General features: G+C 46.7%; 1 protein-coding gene across 2 annotated transcripts; it reads left to right on the top strand.

Moving 5' to 3' along the window:
• The first annotated feature begins 884 nt into the window (after positions 1-884).
• On the top strand, positions 885-14650 carry Cdk1 (cyclin dependent kinase 1). Of its 2 annotated transcripts, none has more exons than XM_034524281.2 (8): positions 885-1022; positions 3303-3365; positions 7165-7321; positions 8297-8420; positions 10588-10758; positions 11898-12061; positions 12155-12296; positions 14364-14650. In XM_034524281.2, exons 2-8 carry the CDS (start codon positions 3329-3331, stop codon positions 14460-14462), a joined length of 894 nt encoding a protein of 297 aa, XP_034380172.1. In that variant the 5' UTR covers positions 885-1022; positions 3303-3328; the 3' UTR covers positions 14463-14650. The 2 variants fall into 2 exon arrangements, with proteins under 2 accessions (XP_034380172.1, XP_034380173.1); XM_034524282.2 differs by lacking the exon at positions 885-1022 and adding an exon at positions 2958-2976.
• Positions 14651-16715: the final 2065 nt, after the last annotated feature.

The following is a 16715-nucleotide window of genomic DNA, read 5'->3' as shown; positions in this document are numbered from 1 at the left end:
TCCCCTTGTCTTCTCAAGGTACTTTAAATGTGATCCTTCTGCTGGCCGCTAATCACACATTAGAAAAACCATAAACTGCAGGAACACAGGGAGAGCTGGAAACTACAGCAAGAGAGCTAACACAGACAAACAGAGGCAGAGACCTCATGTTCTTTCTCATTCGTGGATCCTAGCGTGTAATGTTCATATGTTAGTGTGTATATAAGCTTGGAACTAGAAAGGACACCAAGGGGGAAATGGCAATAGGACACAGGAGGCTATGGGGCTGGGGGCATGCAGTTATGAGGTGGGGGGACTAGGGTTACTGGGAGAAGGGATGAAAAGAATTAACACAGACCAATATTGTTTGAAAATTACATAGTGAAACTTAATATTATATATATACTATTTAAAACATATATACATACGCATATGTGCACATACATATACATGTGTACATACATATATGCACATATGCACGCGCGTGTGTGCATGGACACACACACACACACACACACACACACACACACACACACACACACGCCTGCTGCTGTGTGTGCTGGGATTAAAGGCGTGTGCCACAATCCTCAACTTAACGTATATTTTTGATGGGAATAATCATACTTTTAAATGTTAGCCAGGTGGTGGCTATCTAAATTCAATACATTTGAATTGTGTTTGTCCTGCAGAAAAAATACAAATAGAAAGGGAGAGGAAGGGGGGAAAATAGATTAGCCTGTCCAGAAACAACAGGATGACATAGGAAGGAAAACAGAACTCAAGAGTCAGTTGGCGCCCGCCCCTCCTGCAATTCCTCCGACCGCGGTTTCCGCTCCCTTTCGCGCTCTGCGCTCCCAGGCAGCCTGGTTCCAGCGTGGCTCCGCTCTGATTGGCTCCTTTGAACGTCTACGTGCAATCGGATTGGCGGATCCCGGGAGCTTTACCGCGGCGAGTTTGAAACTGCTGGCACTCGGCCTCTAATCTCCGGGAGTCGCTGCGTCTGCAGTCCGGAACTGCGGTGTGGTCGCCGCGGGGACAGAGAGGTATGGCGTGAGTCGGGCCGGGTGCGAGCAGGGCCTGCGGGGGCTCCACGGGAGCCAGGGGGGTCTCCCCCCGGGGACGGGCAGGACAGCCATGTGAACCCGGGGACCCCTTGTGGACGGGTAGGGCCTCCACGTGAGACCGTGGTCTCCTGTGGACGGGTAGGGCCTCCCCTGAGTCTGGGGTCCCCTATGGATGGGCATGGTCACTCTGAGCCCTGGGTTCCCAGGGCTCATCTGAACTTCGGGTCCCCTATGGATGGGCATGGCCTCACCTGAGTCCAGGTCCCCTATGCAGAAGTATGGCCTCCCAGAGCCTGGGGTTCCCTATGGATGAGCAGGGCTGACCGGAGCCAGGGGTCCCCTATGGAGGGGCAGGTCTCACCCGAGCCAGGGGTCCCCTATGGAGAGGCAAAGCTCACCCGAGTCAGGGATCCCCTATGGAGGGGCAGGTCAGACCCGAGCCAGGGGTCCCCTAAGGAGGGGAAGGGCTCACCCGAGCCAGGGGTCCCCTATGGAGGGGCAAAGCTCACCCGAGCCTGGGGTCCTGCGGATGTGCAGGCCCCTACGCGAGCTCCAGGTTCCTGCAGACCCGCAGGGCCTCGCTGGAGCCCCGAGTGTGGGCGGGGTGCCAAGTCGTGTCCCAGGCCCTGCTGGCTGCCTGTGCGGAGCTGGGCTGCAACCAGGCCAGCTGCCTTTGGAGGCCTTCAAGTTGGTACCGCCGGAGAAACAGACCCGTGGTTGTTTCAAAAGCATTCCTACCAAGGTGCAGGGCCAAGAAAATGTAGTCTTGTTTATTTTTAGATCCCTGTGCTGGTACACGGCCACATAGACGGTACCCAGGCCACATTGTCTTAAAACCTAAATATTGATGAAGGTTCTGGCGTGCTGATCACCATCCCCTCCCCCCAGCCTCCAACTTGGATACACTGGGCAGTTTTTAACACCAGCCCCAGGAGACTGGAAAATGTTGGAGGGAAATGAGGCCAGCTTTGAAGACACGTTAACTCTTTGCTGTCTGTGCAGAGGTGGCTGAAACGTTTAATTTTCTATATAGTTCTATTGCGTCTCTATTGAAGAGAAGGGAATTTTTTTTTTTGGTGTACATTGAAATTTCATAAACATTATATATAGTTGAGAGTGAATCTTATGAGAATCCTCGGGGTCTAGTGGGATGCCTGGCAAAACTCTGGGACAAGTGTATATTTTCCTTTTGATTTTTTTTTTTTTTTTTTTAATTTGTTGAGCCACGGTCTCCTTGTGCAGTCTCAAGAGCTGGGATTCCCGGCTTGTGCCACCACACCCCATAGTTGATTTTACTGTTGGAAAGGAGTCTGTAAGGGACTGCACTCAGATCAGCTATTCCTTGATCTTCACTCAGAAGGATCTTACCATCCGTGGCAGAGGGCTTTCAAGGAAAAGGCACCACTTTTTTTCTACCATTCTTTGTGAGCCAAGAATTTTTTCCCTCCCTTGTTCCTGATATTTTTGCATGTGTGATTAGGGTTTTGTCCAAACACGCTGTCTTAGGGTTATTATTGTTATGATGAAATGCCATGTCCAAAGCAAAGAAACTTGGGAAGGAAAGGGTTTATTTGTCTTGTACTTCCACATCACAGGTCAGCATCAGAGGAAGTCGGGACAGGAACCTGGAGGCTGGAGCGGATGCAGAGGCCATGGAGGGGTGCTGCTTCCTGGCTTGCTTCACATAGCTTTTGCTCAGCCTGCTTTCTTAAAGAACACAGGACCCTCTGCCCCGATGGCCCCACCCACAATGGGCTGGGCCCTCCCCCATCAATCCCTAATTAAGAGAATGCCCTAAGGACTAGCCTACAGCCCCATCCTATGGAAGCATTTTCTTTAACTGAAGTTCTGTCCTCTCAGATGACTTCAGCTTGTGACAGTGTGACCTGACCTAAAGCCAGCCAGCACAGAGCCTAACACTCTTTCCTCTAAGGTGCTTACTGGCATTTGCCTTTTGAGTGTCTTGAGTGGGATTGTCTGTGGCTGTTTTGTTTTTTTGTTTTTTTGTTTTTTTTTGGAAAGCATTCAATTCACTTGTGCAACTCAGTGTTCTAGCTGTTCAAGTGAATTGAATGCTTTTAAGGTAAACAAATGCTTATACATGTATATGTATATATACATACATATATATATGTACATATATATATATATATGCTATGCTGGAGGCCCTGGAAACCACTCTTCTGTGACGTCTCCCGGATGCTTAGGCTGTTTTGAATTAGTAACATGTGATCACGGTGCTGTTTTCCGTCCTTTTAGGGTCCGTCGTAACCTGTCGAGTAACTATGGAAGACTATATCAAAATAGAGAAAATCGGAGAAGGTGAGTGGTTTCAGTAGAATTTTTTCTTTTTTAAAGGATGTAACAGTGCTACTGTGGAACACAGAAACATTTACTACGTGCAGTCACTGAGGCATCTCCACGCATGTGCATGAGTGTGCCGTTACAGTTGGTGCTTGTGGCCACCGTGACAGAATCTGAGATCGCTCCGAGCACACCTATAGGGGATTAGTTTGACTATATTAGTTGACGTGGGCGGGACCCTCCCCCAATGTGGGTACCATCCCTTGCCTGAGACATCTACTGTGTAAATGGAGAGGGAGTCAGGCCGCAGTGCACCTCACTCTCAGCCGCCTATGCTCCTGCTGCTGCTGGACTCTAACCTGGACTCCGAGTCCAAACAAACCTTTCCTTGGGCTGCTTTTGTCTGGGTGTTGATCACAGCACCAGCAAAGAGTAAGATGCAGCCTAAAGCACAAGGGGTTTCTTGATCAAGAGAATTTATATTATCCTGATTCTTTGCTAGGAACTCTAGGGCCCAGTACACTCTGCTACTGAGTTATGCCTGAGGATTCCCCAGGCCAGTCTCCCTTCTGGAGCTGAATAACCCAGATGTTTGCGTTTGGGGTGCACTACCGATCGCTTGCCTGTGTGTTGGGGGAGTAGATTGTGTGTGGGGGGATAAAATGATGCTAAATTTCATAGTACATTTTAGTCTTTTACTAAGTAATTAAGTACTGGATTCTAAGTTTTATGTAAACTGGGTGCTGTACTTAACCAACGAGGTCGGGTGGTATTCTGTGTGGTCACCATGGGCAAGAATGACTAAAGCCTAGTGACTGTCACATGGTGTTCAATTCCTTTCTGTAGTAGTTTAAACAATGCTTAGGCCTGTGTGACATAAACAAAATTAACCCTTTCCTGTTTCTGTCTTTTGGGTTTTCTCTCCCTGCAACAGAATTTCCATATTTCTATCTAGGAGTCAAGACTTCATTCTTAGGTCTCCAGGAGCAAACGGTGGAAGTTGTTTCTATGTGGGTTCTGCTGAGGACCGTTTTCATCTCTGTTTAGAGACCCCACTTACACAGGGTATTAAAAGCAAGGCAGGGGATTTAGTAAACCAGGAATATCCCAGGCAGTGTCTTGTATGGGTCTGGGGATTTCTTTTCTTTAATGTGACCATCATCTCCGCAACTGTCTCCTTACATGGTGACCACTCCTCCTTGCCAGAGCCGTTCATTGCCACTCACCTGTCCAGTTGGGTGATGCCTTTTCTTTGGTGCCTTTACTTAGATGGGGCTTTCTGGCCTCACTCTTTAACTTGTCCTAGAGCAGTGGTTCTCAATCTTCCTAAGACTGCAATCCTTGACTAGTTGTGGTGACCCTTAAAATTAGTTTTGTTGCTACCTCATAACTAATTTTTCTACTCTTAGGAATCATAATGTAAATATCTGATAACACAGAATATCTGAGATGTGTGCCCTTCCAACGAGCGACCCACAGGTTGAGAACCTATGTTGTAGTTGAAGGAATTTGTTCATTTTCTTGAGGCAGCCTCATTATTCCTTCTGGCTGGTCTGGGCTCAAGCTTCGTGAAGGCTGGGCCCCCGTGGACGGCTGCTGTTCAGGTCCTGCGGCACCTTGACCTGCTTTTCTGAATTCTTCTCTGGCCTAGAGGCTTGTCTGCTGCCTTGTGCCTGGCTATTCTGGATTCTCTGTAGGGGATCCTGAATCACTTGTTGAAATAACTTGGAAATTAGGTAATACTGTCTACATTTTCTTCTTCTAATACCAAGTACCTGGTCAAACCTGTGACTAGGTCGTAACATGTTTTTTCCTTGTTAGTGTTTTCTTACTTAGTCATCTGTGTATTGGTGGTCACCATGCCCAGCGAGTCAGATTATACAACTGCCTGGCTACATGTGGTTGGTAGGGCCTTCCTTGGCATTTAGTAAGCACTCCAGAAACATTTGTTTTTGATGAGGTTGTTTAATGGCTTTTACCAGGCAGGGTTGTCAAGCCTCGGGATGACTGGGATCTTACCCTTGCATTTACTTTGTGAAATTCAGTGTGTGCGCGCGTGCACGCATTTGTACAAGTGTGCATAGCCCTTGGAGGCCGGAAGTGTTGCCTCCTCTGGAGTTGGATTTACAGGAGGCTGTGAGCCTGGTGTGGATACTGTAGGTCCTCTGCAAGGGCTGTGGTCTAAACTCTGAGCCATCTCTCCAGCCTTGTTTGATACTTTACCGTCCTCAATTATTTATTACTTAGAATACTTCCGAATTTAAGACATTTAATTTCAGAGCATTTCTTTCATTTAGCTTATGAATAGTGTTGGGTGTGTTCTGGTTAGCGCTGTGGCAGTAGTTACCTGAGAAGAGCCGGGAGTTGAGACGCTCAAAACAAGCAGTTCTGCACTGTGTACGAATCGACAGATACTGAGTGTTGGCTACCAATCGTGACTTAGTTCTGCACATTCGTCAAGAAATTCGGTAGGGCACTGGGAGGGAACAAGATGCCAGGAATCCTGAATTCATCGTTGCTTATTTGATTGTTATATACCTTACTGATTGTGACTGCTCAGATCGTGTCATGTTGCCAGTGGCTTAGCTACTTCCGTCCTTCAGACAAGCATGACAGATCCACCATGAAGGAACATGTGAGCGCATAGATTTCCTGTGGCTTTGCAGACAGAATGCAGTCAGTTCTTTTTATCTGGAATAACTTGGTTATTTAATCACCTAGCCTTTGGTCAAACTAGTGAGGATTTTATTTGAAATAATATTAAAATAACTGTAGTGTTTAGGAAACCAAACGTTCCTGGAATTTAAAGAATGCTGGAACAAAGCTTGTGCAGATAGCAAAATTCTTAATCTTCTAAGAAGTTTGGTCTCTGGGATGGATCCTTGGGGCCAGTAAATGCTGTGGAGTTGCTTTTACCTTTGGAAGAAACTGCTCCAACCCTTCGTTTGGGCTTTTTAGACAAGGTCTAACCTTGCCTCAGGTTCCCAAGTGATAGGATCACAGGCTTGTATTGCCACACCGGGATCTGTTCAACAAGGTTTATGTTCAGCTAGGAGTTCAGTACCTGGAGAATAGCACAAATGTCAGCTCGCTCTGTCTGCCACACCCCACTGTGTCTTTTCTTCCTGCCATTGCTGATCATGTGACACTACTCACGTTCGCGTTTTTCCACGTCCCCAGCGGTAGAAGATTTATTGGGTTTCATAAAAACGTGGTGTTACCGTCTCCACTCTGCTGGGGGAGAACTGTTGACTGCATTTTGAGATGTGTGTAAAAGTGCCAAGGAAATCCTAAGTCAATACAGTTTTTTAAAAGTTTCTCAGTGCTTCCTCATGGTACTGATTTTCAATCTTAAGTTTTTTTTGTTTTTGTTTTTCAAGACAGGGTTTCTCTGTGTAGCCTGGCTGTCCCGGAACTCACTCTGTAGACCAGGCTGGCCTTGAACTCAGAAATCCGCCTGCCTCTGCCTCCCAAATGCTAAGATTAAAGGCATGTGTCACCACTTCCCGACCCAGTCTTAAGCTTATGTAGTGTTTAACTACATGCAGGATATTTGATAGGTGAATTTCAACTTGATCCCTGTCTTATGTTCATGTGCTGGGTTGTGGGGGAAGCTTAACTGGGAGACTTGGGGGGACTCAGTGAGTATGATTTCTAAACCATGTGTATGTTAGGTTGTGGTTATCTTCGTTCCTTTTTGAAAGCAGTCAGGGTTTAATTAATGTGTGAGGTGACCTATCTGGGCACAGCTGGCCTTCTCTCATGAGACACTCAAAGAGTTCAACTTAAAAGAAAAAATCTCTTTGCTTTATTTCAGGTACTTATGGTGTAGTGTATAAGGGCAGACACAGAACTACGGGCCAGATAGTGGCCATGAAGAAAATCAGACTTGAAAGCGAGGAAGAAGGAGTGCCCAGCACTGCAATTCGGGAAATCTCTCTCTTAAAAGAACTTCGACATCCAAACATAGTCAGGTGTGCTGTGTTGGAATTGAAACCATTCTCCACGGGCTGCTGCAAGCAAATCTATTTTAATGGGGAAATTTTTACTGAGTCTCTGGTTCAAGTGGAATAGAGTCTGATTTCTTTGTTGATTGTGATGATGCCAGGGGGGAAGTAAAGAGAACAAGGATGTTTGGAGAATTGGAGACAGAGGTGCTAAAATTGGCTGGAGGAGCAAGGCTCAGCTCTTACTTTTAGGGTCCAGGTCACCAAAGGCCTCTAAGGCCCTAAGGCTTCTAAGACAAGTAGCTAGGTTGAGTGGTGAGGTGTATTATGTTTTATTGACTCATTTGGGTTGGGTTTTTGAGGAAGTTGTCAACTGGTTCATTAGAATTTCTGTTGGTACAAGGGACTGAACCCCAGGCTTTGGGCATGCTAAGAAAGCACTCTACCACTGAGCTGTAGCCTCTGGCCTCTTAATTTGGGGTTTGAATTTTTGAGACCGGATTTTACTCTAGCTCACCCAGGTTGGCCTAGAATCTACTGCTGTCCTCTAACTCCCAGGTGCTGGGATGGATTATGGGTTCCAGCACTCTCACAGAATTAACCCAGGTTGTCCTGTGCTTACTCCACCCCCTGGCAGCCTTGAATTTACAAACCCTTGGCCTTAACCTCCTCAGCTTCTGCCTCATAGCCGGGGTGACCGGCCTCTGCCGCTGGCCTGGGTTCTAACTATTGCACTGGGGCTGGGACTAGGGAACAGGTATTGAAGTTAGTGTCAGCTTTAGTGTCCACAAGCAGCCAGCTTTGGGAATGCAGGTCGTGTGAGATCGCTCCTTCTGCATGGGAAGCTATAGGTTACTGTCCTGAACTTCCTTCCTCAAGTTCTTCTTCAGAGTGAAGGTAATTGTTAAGAAGCTTCTGTGATAACCGTGAGGCTCCCAGAAGCAGCTGTGCTGTTGGCAGCGGGAGGAGAGCTGCTTGCTGGGCTCACTGTGCTCTGCTCAGCCTGCAGGACGTACTCATGCAGGACTCCAGGCTGTACCTCATCTTTGAGTTCCTGTCCATGGACCTCAAGAAGTACCTGGACTCCATCCCTCCTGGTCAGTTCATGGATGCTTCGCTCGTTAAGGTAAAGCGCGGCATACTTTGATTAATACGTAAACTCCCTCTGCATGTCGGCTCCATCCTTGTGTTTTGTGACCAGATCTTAGAAAGCCTGTAAGAAAATAGAGTATTTTCTTGTCTTTCCTTCGTCTGCCCAGATGAGACCTTCATCCACCTGTCTTATTTCCAGATAGTTCTAGAAGTGAAAAGAGGAGTGTCTGCGCACCTGAGTGCTACCCTATGGGCTATGCGTCACACTGCTGGGGACAGAAGAGGCTACAGCGGCTCTTTGTAGATCAGTGACAGCAGCCTGAGCCCAGTGCTGATGCTGAGTGGTCTCACTCTGAAAAATAGCGCTTTTGTTAATGTTAATATTGTATTTCAGTTAAGTTATAAACGTATTTATTGTTGTTTGGGTGTGGTATTGGGTATTCGATCCAGGGCATTGTGCAAAACTGGGCAAGTGTTTTTCTCAGCAGACCAGACGTGTGCGGGTTTTAAATGTCTATGGTAAATGTCTTAAACCAGCTTTATGTTTCCTCTAAGCCCTGTGTCCATGCCTTGGCACTTGCACTCTGGCTTTGTGCGCATCTAAACCTAATGGGATCCTTCTGTATGTGCATGAGCTGGCCTTCTCCTGTCTCTTCCCCACTGTTCCTCAGGAGCAATGGGGGTTCATTCTATGGTGTAGCCCAGGCTGCCCTAATAAGTTATTATATCATTACCAAGATTTGACTGTATGTATCTTTTAAATAGTCTTGGGTATATTATGTGAGGGATCTTATTATAGTTATTTAACATTGTGTTTACTCAATTATGCACAGCCCATACATACTCATTTATCTTTCTGTGTTAGGATATGGCTCAGTGATTTCAAAGGTCTTTTTCCTAACGCATGATGATTTGCTAGTGGTGACCACCATTGCCAGTGCTTACACTGTGGATGACTTAGTCTCGTCAGTGTTGGCTGTGATGAAGGCTATGGCCAGAGCAACGTGGGGAGGAAAGTGTCCATTCGGCTTACACTTGTGTATAATTGTTCATCACTCAAGTCAGGACAGGAACTCAAATGGCCAGGATCTGGAGGCAGGAGCTGATGCTGATGCTGATGCAGAGGCCGTGGAAGGGAGCTGCTTACTGGCTTGCTCCTCGTGGCCTGCTTAGCTTGTTTTCTTCTAGAACCTTGGACCAGCAGTCCAGGGATGGCCCTGCCCATGATGGGTTGGGCCCTCCCCCATCAATCACTAATTAAGAAAATGCCTTACAGGCTTGCTTACAGCCTGGTCTTAGGGAACGTTTTCTCAGTTGGAACTCCCTCTCCAATAACTCTAGCTGTGTCAAGTTGACAGGAAATTATCCAGCGGAGGATTCTTAATGAGCTTTTGGATTTTCTTTTGTTTTGTTGAAGCAATAATATATAAGATCATATGTATTAGAATAATGTCAGTATTTTTTTTTTGCCCTCTCCTACCTCCTAACTTTGTCTTATGGACAGCATAAGGATTCATTTGCTTTAAGAACGAGATTGGAGGGCTTGGGGGACATTGCAGTGGGAAAGTGTGTATGATACAAGCTGAGTTCTGATTCCCAGTTCCACACGAGAGCGGTGTGGCAGTGTGTACATCTGTAAGCCCAGAGCCTGAGGGACAGAGGCAGGGATGGGAGTGGCGTGGCTCTGTTGTGTCCCTCGGCCAGCCAGTTTGATCGAAATGGTAAACTTCAGGCTTAAAGAGAAATAGCTCAACAACAAAGGTGGAAGCAATAGAGGAGGGCACTGACTTCCTGTGACCTGGACACCATGTGTGCACACACTCTAGAGAATTAGGTTACGGATGAACTTACAAATCCTCAGTTTAAGCCGTTTTACATATTTTCCCGGCCTCTCCAAAGAGGAAATGCATGTGTAAGCTGACAGAAATGGAAAAGAACAACTTTATTCCGGATAGAAAACAGTTGACACGAGTGTTGAGGAAACTTCTGCACAGAAAGCTAACTTGTGACTTAAAGACAGGGAACAAAATTTTAAATGCTCACGTGGGTATAGATACATACTGTGTCTACCTGTTTAAAGAGGCCCGAAAGGTCTTGTAGCTAAATTATTTTCTCTGCATCATAATTTCCTTTCTCAGAAATTTTTCATCTAGGAGTCTTGTGGAATGATCAGGTTTCTGACTGACTTGTTTCTTTTCTAGAGCTACTTGTACCAAATCCTCCAGGGAATTGTTTTTTGTCACTCCCGAAGAGTTCTTCACAGAGACTTGAAACCTCAAAATCTATTGATTGATGACAAAGGAACAATCAAACTGGCTGATTTCGGCCTGGCCAGAGCGTTTGGAATACCGATAAGAGTGTACACACATGAGGTGAGCGGCGTCTGGAGTGTGTGCTGGCTGTATTGCTGCCTCTGGTTTTTAAGCCAAGAAAGAAATACTTGGTTGAAGAAAGTCTCTGCAACCGGGCAGTGGCAGCGCTCGCCTTTAATCCCAGCAGAGGCGGAGGCAGGAGGAGCTCCTGAGTTTGAGGCCAGCCTGGTCTGTAGAGCAAGTTCCAGAACAGCCAGGGCTAAACAGAGAAACCATGTTTCTGGGGGGGAAAAATTCTGTTCTGATAGTATTGGTTTTTTTTTTTATTTGTTCTTTTTTTGTTTATGTGGTCTGAAAATGTAGATGGAACCTCTGGCATCTTTTGTCAGGGGAGACTGATGCCTGGAGGGGCCTGAAGGAACAGGCTTAAGGTAGTTTTTGGAGTTCTCATTTCTCTATCAATCTTTCCCAGAGCTGTGCTTCCTCCTGATTAGAACTTGCTGTGGTCATTCAGATCAATTAGAAAGCAGGTTTTGCTGTCTGAGGTATATTATTGTGATGGATTCAGGATCCAGTTAACTCTAAGGGGTGGGGGGGAGGGAGCACTGGGGATTGGACCCTAGTCTTTGGCCTGTGTTGCTCAGGTGTTCTGTCACTGAGCTGTGCCCTTGGCCCTGTCATCAGCCTTTGTCAGTGGTGTCTTGATGGCTGGCATCTCATGTGGCTGCTCTGGTTTATTTTCCTCTGCAATGGGGCTTGAATCACGGGCCTCACACGTGCTCTGGTCCCAAACTGTGTTCCTGCTCCTTGTTTGAGAAAATCTCACTGACTTGCCCTGGCTGGCCCTGAGGTCACTGCCGTAGATAGACTTGGGACTTGGGACTCACCTTCGCAGTAGCTGGAATTGAAGGTCCACATCACCAGACTGGGTTCCTCTGGTATTTCTGAAAGGGTGTCTGGGGAGTCGGGAACCTGGAGTCTGTAGTATTGGTCCCTCCTTGTGTCGTTTGAGTTTTGAGGCAGTCTCCTGTAGCTCTGACTGGCCTCATTCTCTGGGTGCTAAGATTACACAGATGTGTGCACTGCTCTATCTGCTGAAGGAGGTGCTGGCACTCTGGTCCTGCACCTGCTGCTTGATGGGGAAGCTCTCCACCTGCTGAGCGGCCTAAGTTCCTGGTGTGTCTTCTGTCTTGTACCAGGTAGTGACGCTGTGGTACCGATCTCCAGAAGTGTTGCTGGGCTCAGCTCGCTACTCCACGCCGGTTGACATCTGGAGTATAGGGACCATATTTGCAGAACTGGCAACCAAGAAGCCGCTTTTCCACGGGGACTCGGAGATTGATCAGCTCTTCAGGATCTTCAGGTAGTTGCGTCTTCTGCCTACGCTGTTCAAAGCTCGTACGGTTGACGCATGGAGACGCTGTGTATGTGATGGGGGTGTTTGCTTTGCTTTCAGAGCTCTGGGCACACCTAACAATGAAGTGTGGCCAGAAGTCGAGTCCCTGCAGGACTACAAGAACACGTTTCCCAAGTGGAAGCCAGGGAGCCTCGCCTCCCACGTCAAGAACCTGGATGAAAACGGCTTGGATTTGCTCTCAGTAAGTTCTTTATGACTCTGATGAGGTGAGGTGCCCCGTGTTCATAGAGGTAGAGGTGACTGGACATACCCAGTCCTGGACTTGTGAGCAGGAAGGGTCAGCAGCTGAGTCGGATGCCCGGTACGCCTGGAGCGGCGACAGCTGCCTGTGAGGTGTGAAGTGCCCGGTGTCTGAGGAGCCTCCAGTGTTGGGCCACAGTGGATACTCACTGTGGGAGAGGCCGGGCTCACACACCACCTTGCTTGAGAGCATGTTGCTGAGTTACGATAACTCCTCTTTGTTCTGTGTGTTCACTGCTGAGCCCTCAGTCTGGCAGCGAGCACTCTGTGGACTGCTTGCTAAGTGAGCTGTTCAGGCTTTTGACAGCAGAAACTCCATTTTTCAGATCTGGCCTAGTTTCCTCTCTCAGAAAGGCTAGCAAAGACGAATGTAATTCTGGTTTTCTTCAGTTGCCTCGGTACACACCATTATCAGTTATTTTCTTTAAAAACAGTGCGAAGAACAAACAAATTTACTGTTCAGGATTAATAAACAAAGGCCCCCTTTAGGAAATTGGTTGTAGGTAGAGCAGTGTTCAAAATCTGAGTTTGTAGAAGGAATCAAGTAGATGTTCCAGTTGGTCTTTCAGCTCCCTTGCAATTTATAAACGGTGCCACCAAATGCCGCTCAGATTTGTCCAGACCCCTATAGCCGTCATGTATTTTACATATTGCTATTGTTGGCTAACTTAGAAGCCTTTCCCTAGCCTGGGCCCAATCTGCTGGTAGTATCTAAAGTTATTAGCTGAGAGAGAGAGAGAGAGAGAGAGAGAGAGAGAGAGAGAGAGAGAGAGAGAGAGAGAGAGAGAGAGAGAGAGGTGCTGGAGGCTATAGGTGGAAGGCAGAGCTTTTTCCGGGTGTAGAGCTTCATAATTAGTTCTCGGGTCTTTAAACCAAGGATTTCATGTCACTTTACAGAAATCAGCCCTGTGCACCACCAGTTTCCCCTGTTGAGCTGACACCCTCCACTAGCCAAGCTTTCGGTGGCCCCGCTGCCTGCCGAGCACTGTGGCTGTCACTGTCCCCACTTCTACTCCAGCGGCACACTGCTGAGTTAGCAGGGTCTGCATCCTTCATAGGCCCCCAGCAGCAAACTGACACAGTTGGAGACCACTGTGGATTGTTGATGGGACTTGGTTTATGGATTTGGGCAAGTTTCTTGCCAAACAGTGTTGCACATCTTTCCTCTTTGCTGTGAGGAGTGACTGACATGTCCCCAAGGCCTTCATACTCCTGAGTGAATGTGTGTGCACAGATGGAGACTCTGTAGGCACAAACGAGTGATCAATATGCATGAAGCCCTGGCTTTGATCTCTATCTAGCACCACACATACCTGGTGTGGCCCTGCCTGTCATCCCAGCATCCTAGGAGGAGAATCAAGGTTTTCAGGTCATTGTAACTCAAGGCCCTCCCTGTTGGTTGGGTTGGGGTGGGCTTTTAATCTATTTATTTGTTTGTTTGCTTTTTAAAAGATTTACTTATTTATTTTATATATGCAAATACACTGTTGCTGTCTTCAGACATACTAGAAAAGGGCATCGTATCCCATTACAGATGGTTATGAGCCACCATGAGGTTGCTGGGAATTGAACTCAGGACCTCTGGAAGAGCAGTCAGTGCTCTTAACCGCTGAGCCATCTCTCCAGCCCCTTATTCTATTTAGTAATTGAGTTTTCTCTAAAGATACTATACATGATAAGATTTGAGATCTGGAGTATTTAAATTAGTTCACCGTGTTTGTACACATGCTGTGTGTGGGTTTTTTCCTTTGTGGGCTCCAGGAAGGCGTGGTGTGGACACCCCGTCAGAAAACACTATAACTGACTGTTACTTTTTCAGTTGTGAATAACAGATGGACATTTAATTTCCAAGGTAGATATAATTAGCTAGATAATCTGAAGATTTATGTTTTGGTTTTAAGCTGTCTGAGTGCTTATCTTATAATTTATAACAGGTTACCAAGGTGTCTGTGATTTTAAGTATCTTGGAGGGCAGGCTTCTAAGTTTATTTTTTCTTTTTCTCTCCAGAAAATGCTAGTGTATGATCCTGCCAAACGAATCTCTGGCAAAATGGCCCTCAAGCACCCGTACTTCGATGACTTGGACAATCAGATTAAGAAGATGTAGCTCTCTGGAAGACCCTGTCTGCGTGGCAGGGGAAGCATTTACTGTTGGCTCTCTTCCTGTCTTGTATAGTTTTCTTTTCTTTGTTTGTAAACCATCTGGACTTTTCCTAATTTCCTACATATAACTTAATTAACATGTAAATATTATTCCATGTGAATTTAAATATAATTCTGTATATGTGTAGATGTCACCGTGGTGGCTGTTTGTTACTGTAACACCGCCAGTGTTGGCTTCGAGGAACTGGGGAGACTTGAGTCCATCCCCCACCCCTCTACGCCCCAGATTTCCCAGCAGCCATTTCTGCAGCTGGGAGCGCAGGCACAGGGCTGAGTTCAGCCTTCATATGCTTTCAAGTGCCTTCCTACTCTGGATATAGAAGTTTTCTGGTCAGTTTCCCACCAACCTACCTATGGAGAGTGTTTCTCTACTTGTGCTTAAGCATTTGGGATGAGAAGGCTGAAGCCCTGAGAGATGTCTATAACCCCAAAATGGAAGTGCACCAAAGTCAGTCGGGTTTTACAGCTAGAGACCAAGGGAAGGGACAGGCTAGAAAGTTTATGAAGACACTCTATTTTTAGGTTTGTTGTAAAAGCTGTTTGTCTAGTTGGACTCCTGTGCTGTGCATGGCGAGAGGTAGGTTAGAGGGTTTGCCTTGGCTTCCAAATCTAATTTGAAAACGGCTTAAAATCTCCTGTCCTCTCTCAGCAGTGTCTAAAAATGTCCTTGTCCAAATATTTAGCTGAGATTCCTCACTTTGGAAATCCAGTCATATCGCTCTGCTGTTTAATTGTAATTCTTAGAAGCAGCCTGACTTATCTGCTGATAGTCAAAGGAATGTCCGAAATGACTGCTCTTCTTAGAATAAAAGGCTGGGATGTTTAAGTTTGTTTACTATTTGGATGAAAACCTGCATCCCCATTCCCGTAGCTCAGTTCACCAGTAGCTCAGCCTCAGCCTCCTGCGCTTGCTGGAGTTAGGGAAGCTCCTCCTCCAGCCTTAAGTCCTGATGCTCCGACTGTAGAGATCTCTGTCTCACTTGCAGGCAACAAGTTCACTAAAGTAGTTGGCGGCAACATCCTCGTGTGTTTAGGGAACTCGGGTGTTGAAGACCATCCTGGAGGTTTCTAACCCTGCTGCTGGCGGTCTACTCAGAAGAAGAGCTTAGGCAGATCAGACCAGAGAGCTTGGGGGTGGGGTTGGTCATAGGCTCTGGTTCCTGCAGTGTTAACTTGAAATCCAAGCCTCCTAACACCTCCCTACCTCCCTTAGGGGCATGAGTTGTGAATTTGGTCCCTCACCACTGCCAGGTTCTTTCTATTGAATTTGACTTGTCTTGCTGACATTTTTAACAGTCCTAAGACAGCGATCAGTGTCACGTGACCCCCAATTTGAGGCATGCTTGAAGTTAACAAATTCATGATTATACTTTAATTTTTTTTATAAGATTGCTTGTAGAGTGTTATTTCTATTGTAGCTTCAGCTACTGTCCTTAATTTACCTTTCAGAGGACCCTCAGACTTGGAGCATCTGTGTGGAGAGCCCTTACTGACTAGTGTAGAGGTAGAGGAAAGAGTCTTCTGCGGGCAGACCTTTTGAACTGAGCTCACCCGTTCTCATTCTCTGCTGGCAAGTAACTAAGTAACAGAAGTGGTTACACTGGTTTGTCAGCTAACAACTGTCAGTACTTGGTATTCGGAAGGAAGGTAGGTAGTAGTGATTGAAAGGCGTGCTGTTTCTGCAGCCTATACCACAGAAATGCTGTAGATGACCCGCCAGTGGTGGTGCGCACCTTTAATTCCAGCAGAGGCTGTCGCATCTCTTGAGTTCCAGGCCTGCCTGCTCTACAGACCTGAGTTCCAGAACTTTTTTAAAAAAAAGGAAAAAAAAATTGCTGTGGACGTAAACCCATGAGAATGACTACTGTAACATGTTCTATACAATAGAGATTTAGTCCCCATTAGCACTTTGTTGGTCTCAGCCCCTCATGGAGGGGGGTGGGGGGAGTGGGGTGGGGTAGGAGGGAGGGGCAAGCATCTCCCAGCACAGGAAGGCCTACTGAAGAGTTGGCCAACTCTTGATTGGGTCTGAGGAGTTCCAAAACTATCCTGGACTATAAAAACCTCAGAAACAACCACTGATGTATGGTTCTCAACCTGTGGATTTCGACCCCCTTTGGGGTTGAATGGCCCTTTCCCAGGGGTTGCATAACAGACATCCTGCATATCAAATATTTATATGGCATTTCATAACAGA

The sequence above is a fragment of the Arvicanthis niloticus genome, chromosome 20, assembly GCF_011762505.2.
Source record: "Arvicanthis niloticus isolate mArvNil1 chromosome 20, mArvNil1.pat.X, whole genome shotgun sequence".
Taxonomy (NCBI): Eukaryota; Metazoa; Chordata; class Mammalia; order Rodentia; family Muridae; genus Arvicanthis; species Arvicanthis niloticus.
Note: the sequence above shows the minus strand (reverse complement) of the source record. Positions and strands in the feature narration are given on the sequence as shown.